Genomic DNA, 20,956 nt, shown 5'->3' with positions numbered 1-20,956 from the left:
ACAGAGAACAGATGAAATTCCTTTCCCTAGATTTAACAGCCATTGGCAATTCATCTATCATTTCACACTTTAAAAAAGTGGAAATGGAATTTAATGTTTCCTTGACACTATAAAGAAAAAAGTTGCCACATCTCTCACGCAACTGACCAATCTACTTTATAGCAGATAACACAGTATCAGCCTCTCAGAAAGTGTCTTTAGCTGTTTTATCCAGGGAGTGATATATTTATTTCGTGCAGTATTCTTCTGTGGACATGCTAAAACAATGTGGGCTAGGGAGTCTACTTGATCCGGACAAAATGGGCATTTTCCTTCTTCTACGATAATTTTTTGTATCACCCTTGTGTTTTGGCTGAGTCTAAGGCATTACATCTCGCCAATAAGAAAGCTCATCTAACCAGCGGAAATTGTCTGGCAAGAAGAAAGTTCTGTCGAAGGGTATCTGGAAGAAGCGAGGTGAACATTTACAATTTGCGCCCTTAAACACTAAGGACCAATCCTCACTTAAGATCTTATTTTGTAATTGTTTACAGCTTGCTTTCCAACTACTATTCCTTCCAGTTTTCAATCGCTCTACTGGGAGGAAAAATCTTTTCTCTAACCTACTAGTCCAGAGATATCTGAGATTAACAGCCGAAACGTTATCAGGAGCTGTTGATGGCTCAAAGAAGGAGTACCGAAATTTAATAACAAATTGATATATAAGAGATGATAGGTTTGGGATCCCCAATTCTAATCATAGAGTGGAGAAGGAGATACAAAGCGCAATACCCAGCAAGTTTCTGAGAGGAAATTAGTTCAGCTAGCCAAGTTCCTTTATTTGGCTGCAACATCCATTGTTCTAGCTCCATAGTGGCGTTTTTTGGGGGAGGAAATCAAATAAGTGTACACAAGGGAAGCAAAAAAAAAAAAAGGGAGGAATCTGTAGTGGCCTATTGAAAAGTTTGCAGTGCTAGCCAGAAGCCTTGCCATTATCCTCTGATGCGGACAGAAGAAGCTTTTCCAACTAGCCACTTCAGCCAATGGCTATTCCTTGAGACCAGGCCAAGGGGCGCAGGCTGAGAGAGAAGCAATCTGGGAAGGCTGGCCGAGGCAGGTAGGCCACATCCCGGAGGTTTCCTGTGCTCTGGGAGTGAATCAGGTCCAGAACTGGCTGCCCCGTGTGAGAAATTGGCGGCTGACTCAGGCTCTGAAGACAGGGGCTGGAGAAAAAGGGTCTCGGGGCCACGGTTAACCGGTGCTGGCTCTGCGCATCTGTGAAGGTGAGAATATCACGTCGTCAATATCATGCTCCACATTCTCATGACACCCCACTTTCCCCCACTAGGAATGGGTCCCTGACCTGCTATCTGCTGCTGTATCATGACTGTCGCCCTCTCCTGGGCAGGCTTTGGGGTGGCAGCCTCTGCTTGCTGGTTATGCTTCTCAGCTTCCGGCTGATTCTGGGGGAATCCGAAGCCCTTTTCATAGCAGAGGCCCAATGGGAATCTGCTCAAGGAATCCTACAAGGAAGAAGAAAAGTTGGTGTTTATACCCTGCTTTTATCTACCTTTAAGGAATCTCAAAGTGGCTTATAATCGCCTTCCCTTCCCCTCCCCACAACAGGCACCTTGTGAGGTAGGTGAGGCTGAGAGAGTTCTGAGAGAACTGTGACTGGCCCAAGGTCACCCAACATGTACAGGAGCGAGGATTCAAACCCGGTTCTCCAAATTACTCCATGGCTCTAACCACTACACCATGCTGGAAAAACACATTTGAGGGCATCAGTCTAATGACAATGAATCAGGGCCAGTTATATGAATGGGATGCACGTGAGGCAGAACGGCACATTCTAGAACTGGAGTCTCCAGCTGGACGTGTGCATGCACACACTGACGGTTACTGCAGAGACTGTGAAGTCCCACTGGCTCATGTCATTCTGGCCGCACAGGTAGCTAGAGCAGCCCCCCTCCTTGCCACCCCAGTATTCCTCCCATGGGGGGGGGGCTCAGTACAGGTGGGGGGAGCAGCATCAGCTTCTCCCACATTACCCTGACGGCAACAGAAGGATCAGAGTGGGCAGGGCTGGCAAGGCACAGTACTGGCGTCAGAGGACTGTCTGGCATGGCCAAAACAGAATTGCTTTAGGGACCCGATGCCCAAGACAAAGTGTGTTTGATTGCATGACACATGTACACAATTTGGTAACAAACAGAGGATTCCAATCATCTTTTTCACGGAGGAAGAGATGCTTTGCAAATAGTGTGTTCTCACCCATGGAAGAGATGAGACAAAAACACCCAGCCAGGTGTGCATACATGAATTACATACTCCTTAGGCACAGATAATTCTGGAAAAGCCAGAAAGGAAACATTTTCAGTATTTCATTGATCACTGACTAATTTCAAACACCAAACAGTGAGCTTGGAGACCTTCTCGGAAAGTAGAAGGGTGATTCTACACAAAGCCCTACCTCCCTTTCGGCTGCCATGTGCACATATTTCATTGCAGTTTTCCTGCCAGTCTTCAGACCCTTCAGGCAAAGCACTCCTAGATAAACTTGTGCCTGTATCAAAGCAAGAAAACAAAATAAGAGGGTTACCAACTTTTGGTTAGTTTTTCACAGTAGCCTCGCAAAACTCTATCTTGGGCATCTTTTTGATTTCTTTGCTTTTTTTTTTGGTACTGTATTTATAAATTTGTTTAAAGTTTGTAAGCTGCTTTGGATCCCCACTGGGGAGAAAAGTAGGACAAATACAAGAATATGTTAAATAAATAAAATAAATCTTCCCTGGTGCATTGACCTTTAGAAAAAGGCAGAGGGCTGTGATCCAGTGAAAGTTAAGAACCACCTCCTAATTCCAAAGGAAGAACTGTGCACATGCTTAAATCTCTCCCTACTGAAATCAGTGGAACATGTAAAAAAGTGGCCACCAAGATAAAACGTGGCCAGCTTAATTAACTGGGAAATGGTCCTAAAGAAAAAGATTCCTCTGGGCATAGAGCAGGGGTCACTGAGGGAGGAAGGTAGTTGTGAATTTCCTGCATTGTGGAGGGGGTTGGGCTAGATGACCCTTGAGGTCCCTTCCAGATCTGTTTCTAACCCCACCACCACCACCGAGAAAGGAAGCAGCCAAAAACGCTGATCTCCCCTCCCAAATAAATTAAAGCTGTCTCCTCCAAAGCAGGGGAGCTGTGCTTAAGAGTCTGCTTTGGAACATATTCTGCCAACATGCATTTTTCATTCTCTCCCTGCTGAAATCAGTGGAATGTGTAAAAAAGTGGCCACCAAGATAAAACGCGGCCAGCTTAATTAACTGGGAAGTGGTTCTAAAGAAAAAGATTCCTCTGGGCATAGAGCAGGGGTCACTGGGGAGGAAGGTAGTTGTGAATTTCCTGCATTGTGGAGGGGGTTGGGCTAGATGACCCTTGAGGTCCCTTCCAGATCTGTTTCTAACCCCACCACCACCACCGAGAAAGGAAGCAGCCAAAAACACTGATCCCCCCCTCCCAAATAAATTAAAGCTGTCTCCTCCAAAGCAGGGGAGCTGTGCTTAAGAGTCTGCTTTGGAACATACTCTGCCAACATGCATTTTTCATTCTCTGGTCATATTACATTTGTGCAATTTGTCACAGAAATTACAATGAGAAGTCTGCTTTTTCAGATGAGTTTCTTGATCAGTAGAGCAGAGAGGATGCAGGACGGAGTTTGCTTTATGGGCATGAGGGAAACAGACAGCTTGGGGAAAATGGAAGCACAGCAGGCTGCTGATCTTACTTTGCCCTACAGCCTGTGCAAGAATGCTTGGGCTGGGCAAAGCCAGGTGGGCATGGAAGGAACTCTCCAGTTCAATCATAGAGTTGGAAGGGACCACCAGGGTCATCTAGTCCAACCCCTACACAATGCAGGTAATTCACATCTACCTCCCCCCTACACCCCCAGTGACCCCTTCTCCATGCCCAGAAGATGGCCAAGATGCCCTCCCTCTCATGATCTGCCTAAGGTCATAGAATCAGCATTGCTGACAGATGGCCATCTAGCCTCTGCTTAAAAACCTCCAGGGAAGGAGAGCTCACCACCTCCTGAAGAAGCCTGTTCCACTGAGGAACTGTTCGAACTGTTAGAAAAGTCTTCCTAATGTTTAGATGGAAACTCTTTTGATTTAATTTCAACCTATTGGATCTTGTCCGACCTTCTGGGCAACAGAAAACTACTCCGCACCATTCTCTCTCTCTTCAAGTACTTGAAGATGGTTATCATATCACCTCTCCAGGCTAAACATACCGAGCTCCTTCAACCTTTCCTCCTAGGACTTGGTCTCCAGACCCCTCACCATCTTTGTTGCCCTCCTCTGGACACGTTCCAGCTTGATTATGTCCTTCTAAAATTGTGGCTGGTGCTCAATCCTAAGGACTGGTAGCGCTTCTTTCGAACACTCCAGGACCCTACAGCTGGGTGTTTACCTGGGTTAGCCCTGCAGCAGCTGCCTGGTCCAGCAAATCCACTGCCTCCTGGACACGGCTGTCTTCCTCCACTTTGGGCCAGCTCCGCAGAAGCCACTTAGCATAGCGATACTGGGCCATGGTGTGCCCTTGGCGAGCTGCCCGCTGGTAATAGAGGGCTGCCTGGAAAGAGAGAACAGGATCAGCGACAGGGTGAGGAGGGAGGAGCAGGGCCCGGAACCTCTCTCTGCCAAAGAAGTTTGTCAGTGTCTGCTCCTCTTTCCCTGCTCTGATCCCACAAAGGATTCAGAAGAAAACTGCCAGGCACGCTGGCCCTAGTCCCACCCTGCTCAAGAAAGAACGATGAGCAACTGCAAAAGACCTGCACTAGTATTTTAAAGAAATTCCTTAGGCTACCCCCCCAAATGCCACCTCACTCTGAAGCTTGCAGCGTCCGAGAGACAACTTGCCCCACTGCACAGCATCTTTGGAGTGAAGGGCCCATGGAGGCAGAAGGTAACCTCTGGTTTAGGGCAGCGACGGTAAAACATCATGAGCTGGTCTCCCTTCCCTTCCCCCTCGGCCTTTTCCTTGTGTTTTTTCCTTTGTTTTCCATCTCCCTCACCCTTGAAATATAACAAATCTCGACGGCTGGATCATGGATGCCTTGCAGGAACGTTCTCTTTATAGTAAAACAGTGGGTATGGCACAGAGTGGTAAGCTGCAGTACTGCAGACCAAGCTCTGCTCATGACCTGAGTTCAATCCCGACGGAAGTTGGTTTCAGGTAGCTGGCTCAAGGTTGACTCAGCCTTCCATCCTTCCAAGGTCGGTAAAACTGGCAAACCATCCCATAAACAGAGTCGGCCTAGTAAACGTCGGGATGTGACATCAGCCCATGGGTCAGGAATGACCCGGTGCTTGCCCAGGGGACCTTTACATTTATGGCGCCATCCATAGGTAAATGTACTGACTTTGGCATTGCTTTAAACTGTATTTTAAATTGTATTTACAATGGATATTTAATTATGATGTGAACCGCCCTGAGCCCAGTTCTGCTGGGGGAGGGCAGGGTACAAATACAATTTCTATTCTATCCCCACCTGAGGATCCTCAGATAGGTTGGTCATACTATGGATACCGACCGGAGGGCTATGAGGCCTCCTTGTTTCTTGCGAAAGTGCCTCTGAGGCCCTTGAGCATTTGGAAGCGTGTGCATCCCAGTGGAGAGGACTTGCTCCTCTCTCTTTCTCCCACTGAGAGGAGTTTGACTTCAGATAGGCCCATCTACTGAAGAACACAAGGCAGAGGAGTCTCAGCCGGCAGGGAGGGAAAGAAACTGGGGCCCTGCCAAAGTTTTGGGAGCTTTCATGAAAGCTCCTACCAGGAAAGTCGGGTGTGTTTCAGGGGAAAGGTGGCAAGGGAATTCCACATGCCAACACAAGCCAAAACACACTCTGGCTGCCCAAGGCTTTCCTTGCCAAGAGAAAAGAAGAAGAGTTGGTTTTTTATATGCCAACTTTCTCACTTAAGGGAGAATCAAACCGGCTTACAATCACCTTCCTTTCCCCTCCCCACAACAGACACCCTATGATATAGGTGGGGCTGACAGAGTATGACTAGCCCAAGGTCACCCATCTGGCTTCATGTGGAGGAGTGGGGAAACCAACCCGGTTCACCGGATTAGCGTCCGCAGCTCATGTGGAGGAGTGGGGAATCAAACCCGGTTCTCCAGATTAGAGTGCACTGCTCCAAACCACCGCTCTTAACCACTAAAACCCACAAGTCACAGGAATAGGACTCGAGGACCTTTGCCATGTCCTTTTCGGCACCTCTTCCGTGTTCATAGCACAGCCCCACATTGAACTGGGCTTTGCTGTAATTCTGATCTGCAGCCAGCTTGAAGAAGGAAAAGGCCGTCCTGTGCTGCCTCTTCTGCAAATGCTCAAGCCCTGCAGAAGCAGAACACAACAGACAAGATTCAGGCAACGCTGACACCGCCGGAGACCTCTACATTCAGACATTACACCCAACACTGAAACGGGGGGTGGGGGGAGGGTGGTCATTCATTTGCTCTGAAACGTGGTGTCCAGTTCCCAGTGCTTCACACTTCCAAACTCGTTCCAAACTGCAACCAAGCGGGACCGGCTACTTTGGGTGTGTGTTGAGTGCCGTCGAGTTGCTTCCGACTCATGACAACCCTACGAATCAATGTCCTCCAAAACGTCCTGTCGTTAAAAGCCTTGCTCAGGTCTTGCAGACGCAGGGCTGTGGCTTTTAAAATGGTCAGAGGTTTGGACATGCTTTTGACTCTGGTCATTTATGCATGGGAGTTTGACCTGAGGTTTGTTGCTCGCTGGACCCACACTTTCCTATCTGGAGTCTATGCACCAGTCTCCAAGCTCAAATAAGGAAGTTTTTTAATTCCCGCCCCTTGAAATGCTGCTTCATAACTGGCAGCAGTGAGAGAAAGGTTCACTCCCCCCCAACCCTATTGCAGCATAAAAAAGCATTTTAAGAACGTAAAACAAAAAACAGAGCAATCTGAAAAGAAGGTGGGGGTGGGGGGAAGAAATTGAAGCCTCAGTTTTAAAAAGCTTTTCTTCTGCTCAGAAAGAGCTCCCAGGAAGCAGGAAGTATTTGAATCCCCTCCTCTGGATATGCTGTTTTGTAACTGGCTGTGAGTGAAACTAAGCTAGCGTGTCCCGCACTTTGCCTTATGCACAGAGATTTCACCCAGGCTGAGGTCAGGGGAGAGGGAAGAATCAAAGTAACAGTGGAATGGGAAGGTCCAGGATTTGTGAGGGCTGGCAGCAAGGTCATCTCTAATAGAAGGAAAACTCAAGCATAACTCCAAGGAACAACTGAGATAGACGGGGGGTGAACGTGAATGAAAGTACCCATGCATAAACAACCTCTGATGCAGCTGCATAGAAAACAGCTGTGTGACTCTCTAAGCAGGTACCTTGTACCAACCCCTCTTTAAGTGTAGGAAGCAACTGCTCAAGTGTTAGGGGAATTTAAGTGGGAAGAATGCCATGTGGGAAGGGGAAAGCATTTCACCCACATGTTCACCTACATCATCCGCTCACCGCCCCCTCTCGTTTCCACAGTATCAGTGTCTGCCTCAAGTAAGTGGTCTCTGTTTCTACTTGAATGAGCGATGTCTCAAAAGTCTAACACACAGGCACGCATGGAGTCCATCCACTTCAAGCAACAAGCCACTGACTCGTGTGGACACAGGACACTGCTTCAAAATGAGTCACACCATTCATTTGTCTGCTAGTAGAGTATTCGTCTACCCGCCCTGAGCCCGGCTTGGCTGGGTATGAAGACGGGCTATAAATTTGAAAAGTAAAAATAAATAATTACTTTTGCAGGCAGCAGCTTAAGATCTCTGGCAGAAGTCGGAGATGCTGAGCACTGAACCCATGAGCAACCGCACACAAAACCTGTGCGCTCTGCTGCTGCCACAAGCCAGAGAGCCCCTCCCCCCCGTGGAGCTCTTAGGAGTGGAGACGTGTAAAACTCAATTCAAGAACTCTTGTCATGACTGCCAAGGCCAGAGGGGGGATCATGAGCCCCCCCCCCCCGCGCCTACAGTTCAAATATCAAAATCCAATCATGGCAGCACATATGGTAACAGAGGATATTCGAATAAGAAAATAGTTCAAACGGGAATCAACAGATTCTCCACAAGCTTCGACCCCAATAGGTGCCCCATATAAAAACTGTGATCCTACTTTACTGTTAAATATAATAATGGCAGCTGGAAAGTACTGACCGCCTTTAGAGTAGAAGCAACAGATTATTGCCTTTGTGGCAGTAAGTGCTTTGGTCCGTGCATTTCTAATATGGGTTGTCCAGAACATATTGGACAGGAAGTAAACCCTAAGATGTTTGAACAGGGTGACCTGATCAATAAGGTTACTATTAACACGCCAAAGATGCCTCTGCTGACGTGAAGAGGATATTTGAAGTACACATCCCATTTGGCTTACACACATCCCTCTCTTGAATTTAGTTTTGGCCACCGAAGAGGCAGGAGCAAGCCGAATGGAAAATCATGTTACTGGGGTGACTGAGGAGAGGTGTGGCTATATGGAAAGGGGCACAGTGTGCTGCAGTCCTGGCAGGTCTGCTTTCTTGCTGAAAGTCACAGGCCGTGCATGGGGGCAATGTGCAAACATGATCAGAAGGAGGTGTGACTGAATGGTATAAAGCTACGGAAGAAGCATTTGCAGGACCTGTGCTGGAGAGCTGCAGCTCCTCCTCCTACGGGCCTGCCTGGCACGCTGCCAATCATGACCCCAGTTTAAGGGGTACTCCAGGCTGCCCTGAAGAGCCCAAACTACTGGTCTCTCGACAAGGCTCTTGATATTGTCCACACACCCAAGCCTCTGACCACTGCAGGAGGGTGTTCAGCCTACACCTGATGAACTGTTACCGAGGATGTTGAGTGCCACGGAAATGCTAGCTTGGAATGCCTGTTGTACTTGAGAAGCAGCTTCGTTGAAGGACTTCTGCTGCTCTAGGCTGCCCTGCACGGGAGACAGAATGTGCAGAAATCAATGAGTACAGGTTATTCCTTTATGCAGCTCTTTCCCTCAGGCATTATCTTGATCATTGCAGCAAATGCTGTTAAGGAATCTGTTAGCCCCATCTCTGTCCCTTTTCCCTGGGAGATCTTGCTCACAAGCAGTTGCCGCTTTAGAATCGCTGAAAGTTACATAGGCACTTCCTTTGGGACAGACAGAATAGTGCAGCAAGAAACCAGCCTTTTAGCCCCAAAGAGGGTGGCAGAATCCATGCTAGTTCCAAAGGTGATCGGGCTAGCCGGGCCAGACACTATCCAAACACTGCTCCTACATTCCTTGAGATTTGCTAACAACAACATACGGTTTCCTGTAAGATAAGATCATGATACTGCCCATTCCTTTTTCTCAACCAAGGCCGGAAACTGCACAGCCGGTGTTGACTGGTTACACTGCTTCTCATGTGGCAAAGCAGAATTCCTTGTTAGCTAGGAAGTACTTATATACTTTAATGATACTGTTCATAGGGCCAATTCAGCCATGAACAATGTCACAATGATTTCAAAAATTAAAAAGAACCATCTAGATCAAAGTTGCTTAAACTGTGGGTCGCGTAACTGAATCAGGGGGTCGCGAAAAATTTGGTAACAGTCATTTCTACTTTTAAATTCCATAAATATGCCATTAAATAGTACAAACCCCATATCAGTAAATGTTTGATTTGTATACCTATTTTATATACCGACATACCTGAGGTTGCGCAAAAATTTCTCGGATGAAAAGGGGTTGCGAGTGGAAAAAGTTTAAGAAGCCCTGATCTAGATAACCCATACGAAAATTAGTATTTTTTATCTTGATTGAATGGGGAAAAAACTTGGCAACTGCCAATGTAGTTTTAAAATCCACCCCTGCTAAAAGAGCCCTCAGATTATCTAGTTTAGTGACAAATTCCCAGATAAAAGGCTTTATCCATCTGTCTCTAACCTCGTTCAGCAAGTCGCAGCTAAACAAGGAATGTTGAAGAGTCTCTGTTTGGCCAGAACCACATTGACATACTCTCTCACAATACGGTACCCTATTTAAATGACCCATTAACTCCCCTGATGGGATGGCATTCAGTCTAGCCAACATAAATAATCGTCTGTATTGCGGGATTGTCAGAAAATCAAAATACATTGGGAGGGACTGCGGCAAGTTTAGACCTAGGTATAGAGGTGATTAGCTAGGAAGTTACACCCTTTGTCTCTGAAGAGAGAGTCCCCAAGTAAAGGAAGAGGAAGGGCCAGGCTCACAACCTGAAGCACTGTGGCCTACAGATCAATCCACAGGAAAGAAAAGCAGGGGGTGGAGATGACAGCATGCAAGTCCGTCTGTTCTGCACTTCTGTAAGGTGATTGGCTTGCTATTTCTGCCCTTTGATTCTCTGGCCCCCGACATGCCTACGTGGGGGAAGTTTCAGATGCCACAGGTCACTGCTGCTTGCCTTTGCACAGCCTCATATCCCACTCTCCTCCTCTTCCGCTGATACATAGTTTATGAGCATTAAGGCAGGGCTGTCTTTTCTACTCTCAGGGGAGCACGCTTCATTTTAAACGCTACACGTTAAGTGAAACCCCGACTGACAGCGCTCCCTTCTCAGTCTAGTGAGAAATATCATTAGAACACACAAAATGGACACAAAGTCCAGCTCCATGGTCACCAAGCAAAATTACCGGAGCATGTGGACAGTGTGATGCCCTCAGAGTGGATTGTGCGTGTGAGGGAAGAAGCCGTTAATCCCCCAGCCACCACTGCTCAGTTAGGAAGAAGAAGAGTTGATTTCTATCCCGTGCTTTTCTCTACCTTTAAGGAGCTTCAAAGCGGCTTAAAATCGCCTTCCGCTCCCCTCAACAGACACCCTGTGAGGTAGGTGGGGCTGAGAGAGTTCTGAGACAACTGTGACTAGCCCAAGGTCACCCGGCAGGCTGCATGTGGAAGAGTGGGGAATCAAACCTGGTTCACTAGATTAGAGTCCACTGCTCTTATGGTGTAAATTTTTTTTAAAATTTATAATATTGTACATAACATTGACAAAACACATACATACACGTTCTAACATGAAAGCCTAACACCTAATATAACATTGTGTGCTTCATTTAGCTCTAAATGTATTATCTGTTAAAGATTAATCTATATTATCATCTCTTCAAATCTATACTTATTAATTATGCTTACTGATGACTATTATACTTGTTGGTCACTAAAAAACTTTCACAGTATTCTCTACATTGGAGTACATGAGAAAGAGCATTTTGATTATATCTTACTAATGTTTTTATATAGCTTTAGTGATTTTTCACGTTTTCATTTAAATTGCATGTCAATATATTCTTAACTTATAGTTTAAGTATTGTAGCTGTACTATGATATTGGAGGAGCCCCGTGGCGCAGAGTGGTAAGCTGCAGTACTGCAGTCCAAGCTCTGCTCACAACCTGAGTTCGATCCTGATAGAAGTCAGTTTCAGGTAGCTGGCTCAAGGTTGACTCAGCCATACACCCTTCTGAGGTCGATAAAATGAGTACCCAGCTTGCTGCGGGTAAAGGGAAGATGACTGGGGAAGACACTGTCAACCCGCCCCCCCCCTGTAAATAAAGTCTGCCTAGTAAACTTTGAAATGTGATGTCACCCCATGGGTCAGGAATGACCCGGTACTTGCACAGGGGACCTTTACCTTGAGGAGCCCCGTGGCGCAGAGTGGTAAGCTGCAGTACTGCAGTCCAAGCTCTGCTCATGACCTGAGTACAATCCCGACGGAAGTTGATTTCCGGTAGCCGGCTCAAGGTTGACTCAGCCTTCCATCCTTCCGAGGTCGTGAGTAACCAGCTTGCTGGGGGTAAAGGGAAGATGACTGGGGAAGGCACCGGCAAACCATCCCGTAAACAAAATCTGCCTAGAAAACGTCGGGATGTGACGTCGCCCCATGGGTCAGGAATGATCCGGTGCTTGCACAGGGGACCTTTACCTTTTTATGATGATGTGTGTGTGTTAAGTGCCATCAAGTCGCTTCCGACTCATGGCGACCCTATGAATGAAAGTCCTCCAAAATGTCCTATCTTTGACAGCCTTGCTCAGATCTTGCAAATTGAAGGCTGTGGCTTCCTTTATTGAGTCAATCCATCTCTTGTTGGGTCTTCCTCTTTTCCTGCTGCCCTCAACTTTTCCTAGCATGACTGTCTTTTCCAGTGACTCTTGTCGTCTCGTGATGTGACCAAAATACGATAGCCTCAGTTTACTCATTTTAGCTTCTAGGGTCAGTTCAGGCTTGATTTGATCTATAACCCACTGATTTGTTTCTTTGGCAGTCCACGGAATCCATAATGCTCTCCTCCAACACATTTCAAAGGAATCTATTTTCTTCCTATCAGCTTTCTTCACTGTCCAGCTTTCACACCCATACATAGTAATAGGGAATAAGATGGCATGAATTAATCTAGTCTTGGTGGCCAGTGACACATCCTTACACTTCAAAATCTTTTCTAGCTCCTTCATGGCTGCCCTTCCCAGTCTCAATCTCCTTCTGATTTCTTGGCTGCAGTCTCCCTTTTGGTTGATGGTGGAGCCAAGGAATAGAAAGTCTTGAACAATTTCAATTTCCTCATTTTCAACCTTAAAGTTGTGTAATTCTCCTGTAGTCATTACTTTTGTTTTCTTGATGTTCAGCTGTAGTCCTGCTTTGGCACTTTCTCTTTTAACTTTCAGCAGTAGTCGTTTCAAATCTTCACTATTTTCTGCCAATAATTATTTATTATTTATTATGATACTAGATTATAAAGTTATTTGCTAGGGTCAACCGCTCTTAACCACTACACCATGCTGGTTCTCAAGTGAGGGGAAGAGGTTGATGGTTTATGAATGGACAGCTAAGTTTGGCACACTCTGCTTGGGCTGACCACTGCCGGTGCAGGGATTTCCTGAAACCGCTGCAAAGTCTTGAGAATCACATCCAGCATTCGGGCTGGGGCGGATGGAGCCACTTCCTGAACGGCAGCCTCATTACTGTGTTCTGGAAAGCTGCCGGTTAGAGCACTACCACAGCCCTTGCCCTGCCATCGAGAGGTGTCAGCTGCTGCTGTACAACACTTTCAGCTAATGGCACGAGCAGCTGCCTTGGTAAGGCAGCCTGCCGGAGGTCTGGTTGACAAGAAACATGCCGCCAAAACATCTGATGAGCCAGCTCCAAATGGATGGGCCCCAACTCAAAACAGGCAGCGGCTGGCCTCCAGCCCTTGAACTGGGCATATTGATTCGTCTCATGGCAGAATGGAGAAATCCCCCAACTGTAGGCACTGCAGCCAGAATTGCAAGGGCTACTTAGGAAAGCCTAACCAACTTTTCGTAGGGTAGGAAAACCACGTATAGCTTCATAAACTCCTTGTAAACCCCAAGCCATCTGCTGTGGCTGTTGCTAATCTGGTGAACCAGGTTGGATTTCCCACTTCTTCACATACAGCCTGCTGGGTGACCTTGGGCCAGTCACAGTTCTCTCTGAACTCTCTCAGCCCCACCTACCCTCAAGGTATCTGTTGTGGGGAGGGGAAGGGAGGTGATTGTAAGCCAGTTTGATTCTTCCCTAAGTGGTAGAGAAAGTCGGCATATAAAAAATAACTCTTCTTCTTCCTAACTGCCCAGAAGTCACCTGCCTTCTTGGTCATGGCACCAAACTAAGGAATTCCTTTCCAGGGAGATTCATTTGTTCCCTTCTATTGTTGACTTCCTCCAGCAGGTGAAGGCTTATTTTTTGTGCTCCCTCAGTGATTCTCCTTCCTGTTTATGTGTATGTATCTATGTGCTTCTGTTTTAATGAACTGTGTTTATTTTTGTTGTTGTTGTGTTTTAATGTTTTGGTTGTTTGCTGCCTTGGGGACCATGAACTGGTTGGAAAGGAGGCATAAAATGTTTTAAATTAAATTAAAAACTCTCACCTGTTCTTTGTGTGCCGGCAACTGACATTCAGAGGTCCTTTTTAACCATCACAGCTAGTAGCTTCCAGGCATGCATCTAATTTGCTTTCAAATCTCTCTTAGCTGAAGCTCTCACTGGAGCAGAGTTCATCTCCTGTCGAGCAAAGCAGCACTTCCTTTTTCCTGTCCTGAATCTACTCCCTATCAACTTCCTCAGACCAGAATTTTAGGCGACTCCGTGTTCTACTATTATGGGAAAAGGAGAAAAGGTTCCAACTTTTTTTGTGCACCACTTCTAGAAACCTCTATAGTTATTCCCTACTCATAGTAAATCCTTTAAAAAAAAAAAACACTAAAAAACAACAATTGCTGTATCCTTTCGCCACAGGGAAGGTGCTCTGACCCCCACTAATCATTGAGATTGCCCTTTAAGTGGAAAGAGCCCCGTGGCGCAGAGTGGTAAGCTGCAGTACTGCAGTGAAAAGCTCTGCTCACAACCTGATCTGTGTTTGATCCCAATGGAAGTCAGTTTCAGGTAGCTGGCTCAAGGTTGACTCAGTTTTCCATCCTTCCGAGGCTGGTAAAATGAGTACCTGGCTTGCTGGGGGTAAAAGTGCAGATGACTGGGGAAGGCATGGCAAACCACCCCGTATACATGGTCTGCCTAGTAAATGTTGGGATGTGATGTTACCCCATGGGTCAGTGTGATGTTACCCCATGGCTTGCACCTTTACCTTTTTTAAATGGAAAAGGGTGATGGGTCCTTTGCCCTCTTTAACTCCTAAATCCATCTCTTAATACTAACACTAAAATCTGCACTTTTACAGAAAAACTCACAATGTTCTAACACCAGTTATCTAAAGTATTTTAGTTCACTGTGATTTGTTAGCAGCCCTAAGGATTCAAAGATTATAGTACAGGAATGAGGTGGTGCCATCAAGTGATGGATTTGTGTATTACAGGGAATTTTTCAACGCTGCATATCTAGTTCATCCTGCACATCTGGTTCAGAGGCCCAGCCTTGGACCCAGCACATCTGGCCACATGACCCACATGGCAGCATCCTCAAAGTCAGCTGCATTAGCAACTGTGCAAGCCCAGAGGATGGACAAGGCAGTTTTCCAGGCCTAAGCCCCACTCACTCTGCTCCAACTCCACTCTTCTGTCATGTCCTCAGGTACCCTATTCATACCCATCTGAACTCTGTCTACCCTAGCGTCCCCCAGAGTCTTAGCACACCCCCCCCCCCCACAATCTGGCTAGCATCCCTTCCTGCCAACAGGCATCTTATCTTACCCTTAGAACCTATACGCGATATCCCTGCAGATCTTCCTTCTTTTCATCAGACACTCCTTCACTCAATTATATGTCTCCTCTTACCTCCTTTTCCCCTCAGGTTGCCCATCAATCCTTCCTTCTAGATTGTGTCTCTCCCTCTGCTGTGCAAAAGAGCCCCATGGCGCAAAGTGGTAAGCTGCAGTACTGCAATCAAAGCTCTGCTCGCGACCTGAGTTTTATCCTGACGGAAGTCGGTTTCAGGTAGCCGGCTCGAGGTTGACTCAGCCTTCCATCCTTCCGAGGTCAGTAAAATGAGTACCCAGCTAGCTGGGGGGAAAGTGTAGACAACTGGGGAAGGCACTGGCAAACCACTTTGTTTGCACTGGCAAACAAAGTCTGCCTAGTAAACGTCGGAATGTGACGTCACCCCATGGGTCAGGAATGACCTGGTGCTTGCACAGGGAACTACCTTTACCTCTGCTGTGCTGCCTCTGAGGTTGCCCTTCCTGAACATATTCCCACTAAGCTTTACGCCCATTTTCACAGACTCTGTAAAGCTGATTTCCCTGGCAACCATCCCATGTTTGAAATATTTTTAGCATACAGGTTGAGTATCCCTTAACTGGACTGCTTGGGACCCGAAGTGGTCTGTATTTCGGATCTGTTCTTTTGAATATTTTGGAATTTTGCATATACATAACGAGCTATCTTAGGGACAGGACCCAAGTCTAAACACGAAATTCATTTGTTTTATATATACTTTATGCACATAGCCTGAATATAATTTTAAACAATATTTTTAATAATTTTGTGTACACTGAACCATCAAGGGCACTGCTGAGGGCCTGTGAGTAATGCCTGCTTGCCGGCTCAAAAGGTCCAGTTTTCGGATCAGTTCGGATAAGGGATACTCGACCTGTATTCTGTTGCTGATAGCTTCGTCCCCTGAGCACAAACATTTTGTACTAGCGCCCCAGATAATTTGCCAGAAGCTTCACCATAAAATCCCTTTGTGCCTTATACAGAGGTCTATGTAATGTTATACAATTTGCTTAAATGAATTTACTATTGGACCTTAACTTTTTGGCAAAATCCCAGTGGTGGCTGGGTGCATGGACCAGCCAAATCTTGGGCAGAAGAGTTGGTTTTTATATGCCGACTTTCTCTAACACTTAAGGAAGAATCAAACAGGCTTACAGTCACCTTCCCTTCCCCTCCCCTCATGTGGAGGAGTGGGGAACCAAACTCAGTTCTCCAGATCAGAGTCCACCACTCCAATCCACTGCTCCTAACCACTTCACCATGCTGGTGTTTCTTGTGGGACTCCAAGCTACATGATCTTCCCAGGCCTTTGGCTGGTCATACCCAAGATGGTGCTCTTTTGTAGCTATCTCTCCAGCTCAGTTCAGGCAGATGCAATTTCCAACTCTCATAACACACCCATTTGAAGACAGGGCTCCCTAGACATTGTCTCTTCCCCTAACTTCTACAGAGCTGCAGCATGAACAGCATAAAGAGGCCACATTATACCGATATGTCAAGCAGCACCGGAGAGCTGTACTTTTCCAAACTCCAAAGCTTCTCTCCCTAGTTCATTACCCAACACCCCAGAGGCTCTTGCTGGAGCAAAAGACCCCTCAGAAGGCAAGAGACAGTACCTGTGAATGCAACGAGACCAAGGGTGGTTCAGGGCTTGTGCTGGATGGGAAGTCCCCTGTAAGACAAAGAAAGGTCGTGAGGGATGGGACCTCAACATGGAGGACCCCCTGCTCCTCCTCCTCCATTTTTCTTCGGTTGCAGCAGCAGCCTTAAGTTCTGCAATTCCTTGCAGTTGGCAATTCACCCTTTCCCCATATTTTAGCATGGCGTAGTGGTTAAGAGCGGTGGACTCTGATCCAGCTTCGATTCCCCACTCCTTCACATGAGCGGCGGAGGCTAATCTGGTGAACTGGAATTGTTTCCCCACTCCTACCCATGAAGCCAGCTGGGTGACCTTGGGCAAGTCACAGCTCTTATAGACCTCTCTCAGCCCCACCTACCTCACAGGGTGTCTGTTGTGGGGAGGGGAAGGGAAGGTGATTGTGAGCCGGTTTGATTCTTCCTTAAGTGGTAGAGAAAGTCGGCATATAAAAACCGACTCTTCTTCTTTCACGTTACTCATCCTACCCATGGCTCAGAATTCTGTTACAACTACGTTGGACAGAGCAGCCTTCCGTACAACTTGTGGCGCAGATGCCACCACTGGGACAGGGAGCAGGACTCTGTGACACCCGCAGACTACAGGGGTGCCTCTTAGGGCACCCTGAGAGGAGAGCCTGGCTACAGCACACACACTCCCGTCTGCCTCCCCAGGACTGCCCTGTGGCAAGAGTCCTGACCTGGCACACTGAAGCCAAGGCACAGCAGGTTGCTGAGGGAACACAGAAGGAGAAGAGTTGGGTTTTTATATGCTGTTTTTCTTGACTTTTTAAGGAGAATCAAACTGACTTACAATCTCCTTCCCTTGCTCTCCCCGCAACAGACACCCTGTGAGGTAGGTGAGGCTGAGGGAGATCAGAGAGAACTGTGACTAGCCCAAGGTCACCTAGGAGGCTTCATGTGTAGGAGTGGGGAAACCAACCCAGTTCACCAGATTAGAGTCCACTGCTCATGTGGAGGAGGGGGGAATCAAACCTTATTCTCCAGATTAGAGCCCACCGCTCTTAACCTGTACACCACTACATAGTGTACATTAGAGTGGCACATTTGTACACTTTGAGCGGTGGGCTCTAATCATACGAACTTCAGATACATTTTAAGATCTATTTCTGTAGACCAGGAAGTCAACCACCTTATTTTTTCTGTTTCAGCTGCAGCCATTTTGGCTAGTAATGGTTTGTTGTTCTGTACGCTGCAAATCCGCTCTGCAACAATTCTCCTCCACGCCCATGTCTCTTTTGTCATTTAAGGACAGGCCTTCTCTTCACTTTCAACCAGACTCTCTTCTGAACTGAAGGATTGCTAAAAGAAGGGGGGATGTTATACTTTAAACTTTGTTTTCCTTCCTTGGCGACCTGAGGAAATCAATCCCTTTTGTTGGAGGAGGTACCCAAGTGGAATGAAACAGGATTTTGTGAAGCAGCTCTTAGGCAGAAAACGCCCCAAATCATGCCACTTATTCCAACATGACCAGAGACTTCTCAGATAAATTGCTCCACAGAGCAAGCCAAGCCAAATTCACAGTGGATCCCTGCCTCAGAAAGCTAGCGCTGTGTGACTTTATGCTTCACGCCCCCTGTTGTTTCCTGTGTTGCCTGTTTGGTTCCCACGTGCCAGTACTGATACCTGCTTCTGACGGTACCAGGTGTTCTTCAGACTGTGAGGTTTTGCTTGGAGACGGATTCTCCTGTGCATGTTCATTGTCTGCTCCCAGAAAGAAGTGTGGTTTCTCCCCTCCACTGAAGTGTGCAGATGCAGTTGTAGGAGGGGCTGAAAATGGGGGAAAACACATTAATGGCTCATAGGAAATCCAGCAAAGCACAAGTAATTACATGGTGGAATTCCTTGCCAGTGGACGTCCTGATGGCAGTGAGCACAGATAGCTCTGAAAGGGGGGTGGGGTAGACAGATTCATAGAGGAGAGGTCCATCTATGGCTACCTGTCATGGTGAGTAAATGGAACCTCAGTATACAGAGGTAGCAAATTTCTGAATCCCAGCACTGTGAGGCAGCAGGTAAGGGCCTCGGCCTCTAAGCCATGGGTTTAGCCCTCCACAGGCTATCTTCAAACATGTTCCTCAGTTCCACATCAAGGGCAGAGGAGCTGGGAACCCTGACTTCCCTGTTACAGTTCTGGTCCTAAGGTAAAGCTATAAGCAGTACAGCAGGGGAGTTGAACTCAACTGATGCTTATTAAATTTGCAGATGATACTAAATTGGGAGGGGTAGCAAATACGATAGAAGACAGAGCCAAGATGCAGGATGATCTTGACAGGCTGGAGAAGTGGGCTAGAACTAATAAAATGCACTTCAACAAAGACAAATGTAAAGTTCTGCATTTAGGTAGGAAAAATCAAATGCATAATTATAGGATGGGGGAGACTTGTCTGAGCAGTAGTGTGTGTGAAAAGGATCCTGGGGTCTTAGTAGACCAAACACTAAACATGAGTCAGCAGTGTGATGCGGTAGCTAAAAAGGCAAATGCAGTCTTGGGCTGCATCAACAGAAGTACAATGTCCAGATCACGTGAAGTGATGGTATTGCTTTACTCCGCTCTGGTTAGACCTCAACTAGAGTACTGTGTTCAGTTTTGGGCACTACAATTTAAAAAAGATGTAGACAAGCTGGAACGTGTCCAGAGGAGGGCAACAAAGATGGTGAGGGTCTGGAGACCAAGTCCTATGAGGAAAGGTTGAAGGAGCTGGGTATGTTTAGCCTGAAAAGGAGAAGAAAGGGGATATGATAACCATGTTCAAGTACTTGAGGGGCTGTCATATTGAGGATGGTGCCGAGTTGTTTTGTTGCCCAAGAAGGTCGGACCAGAACCAACGGGTTGAAATTAAATTATAAGAGTTTCTGTCTAGACATTAGGAAGAATTTTCTTACAGTTAGAGTAGTTCCTCAGTGGAACAGGCTTCCTTGGGAGGTGGTGAGCTCTCCTTCCCTGGAGGTTTTTAAGAAGAGGTTAGATGGCCATCTGTCAGCAGGGCTGATTCTGTGACCTTAGGCAGATGATGGGAGGGAAGACACCTTGGCCATCTTCTGGTCACTGGGTGTGTGTGTGTGTGGGGGGGAGGTAGTTGTGCGTTTCCTGCATTGTGCAGGGGGTTGGACTTGATGACCCTGGTGGTCCCTTCCAACTCTATGATTCTATGAATTCAACTGAGGGCAGCCGCAAATTCTTCTCCATTACTACTGTTGCTGGCCTCCCCATCGTTTCCCAACCTGGTTCAAAGGTCCTTCAAACCTGGCCAGGTCCTTCAGCGCCTGTGATTGTACCCTGTATTAGTGCCGTTTTCCTTCACTGTATTTGTACTGTATTGTAGTGGTTTGGATTTTATAAAGATATGTTTTAGTGTAGGCTTTAATTGATGTTTGTGATTTTTAATGGTGTGACCTGCTCTGAGCCCAGCTTGCTGGGAAAGAGGGCGGGCTATAAATGCAATAAAATAAATACATGAAATAAAATAAATTGTTACGAGGGCTGGATATGACATAAATGTCACTTGGTCGGGCCGGGCCATGCCTCGCCAGACCAGATTGAGAATTGGGGGGGGGGGGATGTGTGGCTGCCTCGGCTGGCTTGCGGGCCAGATCAGAGCTCTCAAAGGGCCGGATCTGGCCTGCAAGCCTTATGTTTGACACCCCCCGCAGTACAGTCTTTCCAACGCAGGAAGGTCTAGCCTGAAGTGTAGATGACACACCTACCTGAGTGCTGATGCGGGGGCAAAACAGCAAGCTGACCACCAAACTGGCAAAGTCTGGCACGACTTCCACTTGGTTGCAAAGAATGTAGCCATTGGACCTGCTTGGCCAACTCCAGAGCAACGACAGCCAAGAAACCCTGGCAAAGGAGAGAAATGATTGGAGACTGTTAGAGCAACCTTGGGGAAGCCTTTAAAGCCTTTTCACTCCTCCAGAGCATCGATGTTGCCTCACTTTTGTCTGCAAAATGACCACTGCCTTCTCCCATAAACCTGTTGCATGTCAGCTTACCCAGGTGAAAGCATCCAAAGTGCTGCAGTGACGTAAAAGGTTCCCACATCCATGTTCGCGCTGCTGATGTCTGCCCCTGCCACGCCA

The 20,956-nt window shown here is 47.0% G+C and overlaps 1 protein-coding gene across 1 annotated transcript in view; it reads right to left on the bottom strand.

The window, feature by feature from the left end:
• Positions 1-998: 998 nt before the first annotated feature.
• Positions 999-20,956, bottom strand: part of DELE1 (DAP3 binding cell death enhancer 1) — a 33,708-nt gene continuing 13,750 nt past the window's right edge. Inside the window, exons 3-12 of the mRNA XM_056862855.1 lie at positions 20,870-20,939; positions 20,582-20,717; positions 18,500-18,643; positions 16,834-16,889; positions 8,869-8,962; positions 6,231-6,373; positions 4,444-4,605; positions 2,453-2,545; positions 1,343-1,502; positions 999-1,254 (exon numbers count right to left, since the gene is read on the bottom strand). Coding sequence (XP_056718833.1) covers positions 1,016-1,254; positions 1,343-1,502; positions 2,453-2,545; positions 4,444-4,605; positions 6,231-6,373; positions 8,869-8,962; positions 16,834-16,889; positions 18,500-18,643; positions 20,582-20,717; positions 20,870-20,939 — 1,297 coding nt within the window. The 3' untranslated portion in view covers positions 999-1,015. The remainder of the gene's footprint in view (positions 1,255-1,342; positions 1,503-2,452; positions 2,546-4,443; positions 4,606-6,230; positions 6,374-8,868; positions 8,963-16,833; positions 16,890-18,499; positions 18,644-20,581; positions 20,718-20,869; positions 20,940-20,956) is intronic.

This window comes from Euleptes europaea, chromosome 17, assembly GCF_029931775.1.
Source record: "Euleptes europaea isolate rEulEur1 chromosome 17, rEulEur1.hap1, whole genome shotgun sequence".
NCBI classification, from domain to species: Eukaryota; Metazoa; Chordata; class Lepidosauria; order Squamata; family Sphaerodactylidae; genus Euleptes; species Euleptes europaea.
The sequence above is the reverse complement of the archived record's forward strand: the minus strand, read 5'-3'. Positions and strand labels throughout refer to the sequence as shown.